The sequence below is a fragment of the Lycium ferocissimum genome, unplaced genomic scaffold (genome assembly GCF_029784015.1).
Source record: "Lycium ferocissimum isolate CSIRO_LF1 unplaced genomic scaffold, AGI_CSIRO_Lferr_CH_V1 ctg7773, whole genome shotgun sequence".
NCBI classification, from domain to species: Eukaryota; Viridiplantae; Streptophyta; class Magnoliopsida; order Solanales; family Solanaceae; genus Lycium; species Lycium ferocissimum.
In genome coordinates this window covers 13,274-20,988 of record NW_026726937.1, presented here as the reverse complement: position 1 = coordinate 20,988, position 7,715 = coordinate 13,274, and the positions used below count along the sequence as shown (strand labels likewise).

The 7,715-nt window shown below is 36.2% G+C and overlaps 1 protein-coding gene across 8 annotated transcripts; it reads right to left on the bottom strand.

The window, feature by feature from the left end:
* Positions 1-2,264: 2,264 nt before the first annotated feature.
* LOC132045718 (uncharacterized) lies at positions 2,265-7,402 on the bottom strand. 8 transcript variants are annotated; one of them, XM_059436290.1, is made up of 5 exons: positions 6,068-7,396; positions 5,912-5,977; positions 4,233-4,345; positions 3,190-3,303; positions 2,265-2,465 (listed from the first exon to the last, which is right to left on the bottom strand). In XM_059436290.1, exons 1-3 carry the CDS (start codon positions 6,538-6,540, stop codon positions 4,342-4,344), a joined length of 543 nt encoding a protein of 180 aa, XP_059292273.1. In that variant the 5' UTR covers positions 6,541-7,396; the 3' UTR covers positions 2,265-2,465; positions 3,190-3,303; positions 4,233-4,341. The 8 variants fall into 8 exon arrangements, 7 of the variants coding, with proteins under 7 accessions (XP_059292273.1, XP_059292270.1, XP_059292269.1 ...); XM_059436287.1 differs by lacking the exon at positions 4,233-4,345 and having other exon boundaries at positions 3,125-3,303; positions 6,068-7,397; XM_059436286.1 differs by lacking the exon at positions 4,233-4,345 and having other exon boundaries at positions 6,068-7,397.
* Between the last annotated feature and the right edge of the window lie 313 nt (positions 7,403-7,715).

Sequence of the window (7,715 nt, the reverse complement as noted above, 5' to 3'; positions counted from 1 at the left end):
TGAAAACCGCTAAAGTGCACTCCCTGCTGAATGAAATGAATATCGGGAATGCTGCTGTCTTTGTCCTCCCCTGAACTCACCAACAATATCTAAGGATCTGGCCCTCTTACCATGGCCCCGGTCATGCTCGCATTCTGTCCTCCGCTGGCTCTTATGATCCTCTAAATTCTGTGCATATGCCAGTATGCGGGAACTATCCATGCCCGGCTGTAATGCAGCTGTCGTACACTTATCTATCAAATGTGGCCCTAGACCGGCCACAAAGCAATGAACTTTGTCCTTCATCTCAGCCACCATGGCTGGAGCATATCTAGCCAAAAAATCGAATTGTACACAATACTCCTGAACACTCATACTGCCTTACTCAATACGCAAGAACCTATCTGCTCGGGCCCGTCGAACTTCTGGTGGTAAATAATGATGAATAAAAGCATCTGAAAACTCTCGCCAAACGGCTGGAGGAGCATTCTCTCCCCTAGACAGCTCTCATGCCTGATACCACTGTACTGTAACATCACGGAGCCTATAAGATGCCAGATCTACTGACTCAACCTCATCGGCGTGCATAACCCTCAAAGTCCACTGTATACTATCAATAAAGTCCTGAGGATCCATATTTTGCTTCGACATAGAAAACTCTAGAGGATCTAACCCGAGGAAAGTCTTAACCCTCGCTGACGCTGCACCTGAGCGGCTACCAATCTGGTCAATAGTTGTATAGCATCCCTCATATCATGGCCCGGTGCATCTAGTTGAGAGACTAGGGGCACTGGAGCAGGTGCTGGAGGCGGTGTGTGCGAAGTCTGGGATGGGTTCTCACTCCGGGACTCGCCCCGAGCCCTGGTAGCCCGCTGAGTATGGCTGTAGCCTCACCAGCCACTCCCTTGCCCTCCTGGGTGGCTATAGCATTCTTGAGGGACATCGCTGAAATAAGAAGAAACTATTAGGAAGCGAACTCTTAACACACGGCTCTATCGCACGATCTAAGAGAGAAAGAATAGCAATTTCCTACATGTCCTGTAGCCTCCTGTTTATAAGTGTGGTGCACGACACACCCATAAATAAGATTCTAGTAGACACGATCTATAGACAACCTTAGGATGGAACTGCTCTGATACCACTTCTGTCACGACCCAACCAGATGAGCAGTGACGAGTGCCTGATCATTAGTGACCAAACACCCCTATACTCTTGTCTGGACAACACTACATAATACGTGCCCACAAGCAACTCAATCTGGATTAAACTGGCTCGTGAAAGAATAATATCAGGAACTGTGCATATGTATATATATACTGAAGATAACAAAGTGAGCCAACTAGGCTGCTACATGGACTGTACATAAAAGAATGGGAGCCGACAAAGCTACCTTACAAGTCATCTACACATAACTGTCTATAGACCTCTAATGGAATAAAAGCTATATAAAGGACGGGAGAGGGCCCCGTTATACCCATATACATACACATCTCAAAAGAATGGCATACCAAAATAATCCGCAACTCCAGATCAAGTGAAACGCACTAACCACCGCTGGACGGGAGTCCTATTGAACAGGATCGCATGTCTGTCTATCTGTACCTGGAGGCATGAACGCAGCCCCCTAAGCAATAGGGGAGTCAGTACGGATAATGTACTGAATATGTAAGCCATAAGAGTAACATATACATAAGAATCATAAAAGGAATCTGAAACGCATAAGCCAACTGACTATCTGAATGCATCTGTATAATTGAAGATACCTCTGCGGTGTAGAATATGCATGCTCTCTTTAAAAATCATATATACATCTATACATATAGTAAACTTCCCGACCATATATCACTACAAGAAAAATTGCCTTTAACGAAGCGAAAACTGGTCCCTAAAAGTCCAAAACTGGTCTCTAAAGGTCAATAGCGACCAGAAATAGTTGGTCGCCACTGGTCGTAATAGCCTCCGCCGCTAAAACTTTTTAGCGACGAGATATTTTCACTGGTCGTTAAAGTTATTTTAGTACTAGAATTAATCTGGTCCCTAATATATTGTTGGAGACCATATTTGTGGTCGCAATTGTTTAACATCTGTTCGTTGTAGCTCTTATTGGCGGGCCATAACTTGGTCCTTAATACCTTTTAGAACAACTTTACTGGTACCTATTTGGGAGTTCTATAGCTGAAAACAATAGCTTTTAGCAATCAGAATTCTAGTTTCTCTTTATCAATAATTAATCTGCAGCGTATATTATACCTGCAACTAAAAAATCTGAATACAAAAAGAGGATATAAAGATAATCCTACTTTTATACATAAAAAAGAGTAATCAATTATAAAAAATGATTTGTCACAATTTTTACTCAACCCCTAAGCAAAAAAATCTATCCCTAGACTATGGTATAAGTCTAGTATAATATTCATAGCAAAATGACAGTCCACTTGTATGCCTTCAAAACCTTCATATTGACTTGTAACTTCAGCTTCCAAAACCTGTAAAGAATAGAAACGAATTCAAATTAACCAAGCATCCCAATCTATTATAACTGCAGCTATACTTGACTTGTCTAATATATCTTTGCACTTTAGTCAAACAAACTAGAATATCAATAAACCTTAATAAATTGTGAAACAGAAGCTACCAGGTACGTCAGGGTACATATATAAATCTATCATTTGACGGGGACAATGATTATTTTAACATCACAAAAGAATTTAACATACCTGAAACTAATTTTTTTCATTAATCCTTTAGCTCTAAGAATGAAGAGAGTACTATCAGTCTTCTAACCAACCACAAATCCATATAACCTGGCTACACACATTAATGACTTAAGAAGTGATTCCCCAAGCAATTTAAGAAACTTCAATCCAGAATAACTTTTGGTCATTCAAAAGCTGAAATATCTAAATAATCATAATCGTGAATCTATAAATCATAGTCTTAATAGAGTTATATCTTTTGCATTCCCCAACACCTTAGCAAATATATACTAAAAATAACTATAAAATTTGGTTAAATAATTGTGAAACTACATTGTTGTATCAACTAAGCATGTTCTGAAGCTAGCTACAAATAACTCAAGGATAACTAGGAAATGACCATGCTTGAGGAAAAAAAAAAAAAAGGCAACAGAAAATAAATGCCTTACCAATACCACCCCCAGTAAGAAGTACACTATTAGTTCTTTCCAATAAGGCAAATTAAGTTGCAAACCTGTAGTGATTTTATTGAAATATCCATCTCAAACACAATATCTACTATGAGTAAGTCTTCAAATCTCCAATCAGCCTTGATATTGCATACAATCTTTAATAGTTACCAAAATACCTACAATGCTTAGAACTTCAGGAAAGCTAAATATAGTTGATTTATAGTCATTCATAATGTGATTGACCATCTTGCTAATACAATTGACTAGGAAAATGGTAAAAGAGAACCAAAGCTATAAAAAGCAGTAAATATGCACTTTTCGTATTAATTTAACATGTAATACTTCATCATGCATCTCTCATGAGTCGGTGACGAGCAGAAACATAAGTAAGGCTTGCACAAAGTAGTTAATGAATTATAGTTTCAATGAATTGAAAAAAGGAGGTGACTAGACATGTTCTCCATATAAGATATTCATTTGCATCTTCCACCAATTATTGCAGTGTATGATCATTCTACATGAGAATACAGGGAGGCAACAAATAGTGAGAGGCTTAGGTGATACCTTTTGGAAATTGAAAAATACAAGGGCTCTTTCCTAAATTTTCAACATGCCTTTTGCTGCCCCTTTAACACCAAAATGAGAGAAAAGAACAAACTTTGTGGACAAATATGTACTTAAGAGATGAGATTCAATGCTTTGGAATAATGCACAAAAAGCTGCCATATGTCATATTTGAAGAGATAAGACCCTTTCATGCTGATACTTTCAACTTCCTCGCTAAATCCTTATCAACAGAAATCAATATGCCTTATTTATCATACAAATAGTGGTCAAACAAAAAAATTAAGGATAGTCAAAACATTGGTTTCAAAGAAAGAAATTAAACCAACTACCTTGCGACCTTGCATAGCTACCTTGCGAACTGGCATACCCATCAATAGCTATTAATCTAGCTTACCTTGTGACCTTGCATAACTAGCATCTACCCATAAATTTATTAAAAAAAAAAAAAAAAAAAAAGATCTATGCTAAGCTGCTCAAATCCCGAAACAAGTCAAAATACGAAACAAGAACCTAGTCATAACTATTTGTATGTATTAACTGGAGAAGCTGTTGTTTCATTCTTCACCAAGATGATTTAAGCGGCCATTTGTTTCTCTATCAGCTCTGCAGCTGTCATATTCTTGAAGGAAATTATCCCAAAGCACAATTCATCTGTGAAAGCGTGAATGTAATTGCTTCAAAATTGATCATGAAAATACAATGTGGACATAAGACAAATAAATGGAACAAAATTCATACTGATAAGTTATATTTGAGCCAAGTCCTCAAATGGTCATTGAACTTGTAGAAATAACATAATACAGTAATTTTTGAATTTTTTTGACAATAAGATCATAACACTATGACCATGTTTCCAATAAGGTAAAAACAAACAGAAAGTTAAATATTTTACCAAAGTTTACATCCTCAACTTTTTAGGATCCATTTTCATTTGACCCATCAATTAACTGAATAAATGTTACAGAACCGTTTTATGTGATATGGAACTTTTTTTCTTCTCTCTTTCTTGAAGAAGTTCTTGTTTATTCTTTGATAACCAACTTTTGGTTTCTCTCATCTAAAAAATCCTTTGTTTTTAGTATTTTTATGTTTAATGAATAGAAAAAGAAAAACAGTTCAGGTCTATGATATATTTTATGTCAAAAAGACTTCAAATCCATATAAGCTTGAAGTGCTTCCTTCAGCTTCTTGCAAAAACTTTTACTTAGTTAGTACTAATTGATTTGATCTATTTTTTTTTTCCGTGTGTGGCTAAAGTCTTTAACATGTGACCAAGATATGCCCATGCTTCTCTACTATCTCAAATGTTCATTCTTGAAAGTAAGTTACTCTACAAAAATAGTTTCTTGCTTTTTATTCCACATGTATTTCATAAAAGATCACTCATATATGATGTATAAAATTGAATAATAAGAAGTTGTAGAGCTCAATTTTAAATATATCTCAACTCAGAAACAGCTCAACCACATTCATCACCTCAACTCTAATCTTCTCTTTTTTAGCCTTTAATTAATCATTTCATATCTCATCAAGAAACATGAAAATGGAGAACTCCATTTCTTCTATTCTTATAATTTCACTTCTCTCCATCTTTTTCTCTGAGTTCATAGTTGATATGTTACCATTCAATGTTGTAAATATTGGGGCAAAACCAGATGGGAAAACTGACTCACCAAATGGATCATAAAAAGATGAGGATGCAAACAATCGTTAAAATATTTAACTTTCTGTTCGTTTTTACCTTATTGGAAACATGAGCATAGTTTGATGACCTTGTTGTCAGAAAAAATTCAAAAGTTACTTTAGTGGGTTATTTCTACAAGTTCAATGACCAGTTGAGGAACCGACTCATTATGTTTATAAGGTGGAGTCTTGGCTCTAATAGTTTGACTCAGCACTCCAACTCTTATCTCATAATTACCTAAACCAGGCAAAATATTTTGATAAGTACCTAAACCATGCAATTAATAGGGGAATATTGGAATAATTTTGACACAAGCCATACAACCCCTTTAGCCCTTCTAATTAACAAAGAGATAAGATACATACAAAAGAAAGCACTGTTGGTAAAGCTAGATTAGGTTTTCCATTACCAAAGGACCTAATATCACAACACTTGGCACTCCACAGTATTAAACATAAAGCATGATAAATAATACGGTTCATCAATTAAATGAACTACATAGTGATATTTCAATCGAGACAATGATGTCTTACCGGTAGACATCTCTGGTCCTTTCTATGTCTTGTGCATCAAGCTCTTCATATAATGCATAATTAATGCTAAAAAGAGAAAAGTCATCCAATAAACAAAATAAGGTATCCGAAACAGAATTCAAATATCACATTTGAAGTAAAGGTTGTCAAATTTACCACAAGAAAATGTATCGCTGCCAATACTGCTTCTCTTCAGCAGGAGGAACATTAGCAATGGCTCTCACATAAACCTCTCTAATCCTCTCTTTATTTCCAACGCTCTCTTCCAGCCAAATATATTCAAACCACATATAATAGTTACGTGGATTTTTTCTTACTTCATCCTCATATTGAAACAAACTTTTTCCAACTATAGCATCCTCAATACCTTCCTTATCACCATACTGCTTTTCTAACGCCACAAACTTCCTGTACAAATCCTTGGCTCGCCGTTTCACTCTGTGATCGAACACAAACTTATATATGCACCTAGCCCTCTCTGTCTCCTTACACTTCTCCTCAAACTCCATGAACGCCACAAAAAACTGCTCGGCCTCCTCATTGTCCGCCAACTTATCCACGACCCTCTCGTAACAAACTAGATTTGCCTTGCAAATCTTTAAGTGTCCATCAAGTTCCCATAAAATCATTGAAGCAAATAGAGATTTCAAAAAGGGTTATCTGCCTCAAAAGAACTCCAAAAAGGTTACCAACCATTGTCATAGAGGAACCAAAAAAATTTGGGTAGAATAAGCAATAGCTGTTCAGTTCACAAAGCATTGTTACAATTTTGGTCTACCACTACTAGGAAACCAGCAAAAAATATAGAATATTACACCAATAACCAACACAATTCATCTATTAACCAAAAAATCAAAGTCTCAGATCTATTCTTAAAACCAGAAAAATTACGATATGAAAAAAGCCCTGAGCTACTTACCAAAGGCCATAGCGTTAGACTTTGAAATCCAATCACATCCAAAATCAGAACCAGCTAACATCACATTTGATTTCAGAAAATATTTTTAGAATATTTATAGAGGAACCACACAGACAAAAAAGTCTAAGCAATTAGAAAGGGTAAGTTTTACAGAGTGTAGAACGGAAGCTCCGAATATAGAGAGAGGCACAACGAAAGTTCTTCATTGTTGTTGTTGTAGATGATAAAGGTTTAGGGTTTCTTAGTGGGGACCTATAGATGAATCTGGGATAGTGGTGTGCCTATAGTTATTAGGGATTTAAGGAATAGACAGGTAATTTTGAGAGAGAGATTTAATCCAGAGTATATTTATTTCTTCATTTCTTTCATTTTATTGAGGAAAAATTGTGTAGGGTTACTCAACTTGGAGAAATAAGGGCCAAATATTTATTATTTTTGTGACAAGATTCAGTCCCTTCGCAATAAAGTTTAAGAATTATGACCTGAAGAAAAACTCGTCTCTATAAGTATACTTTTAGGGACTAGATTCATGACTTGTCCTTAAATATTGGTCTCTGAAGAGCCTTTTTCTTGTAGTGCAACGTCCTAACTGTCAATGAGATGAAAATTGAGCATCAAAAGCCCGACGAATTATTGCAGGCTATAGAGATTCCGACTTGGAAGTGGGAAATAATCAATATAGATTTCATTATAGGCTTGCCCCCTACACAACGTAAGTTTGATTCCATATAGGTAATTATTGATAGACTTACAAAATCAGCTCATTTTCTGACTGTCAGGACTACTTACTCAGCCGAGGATTATGCGAAGCTTTATATTAAGGAGATATTACAACTCCATGATGTTCCGGTATCAATTATTTCCTACAGGGGTGCGCAATTTATA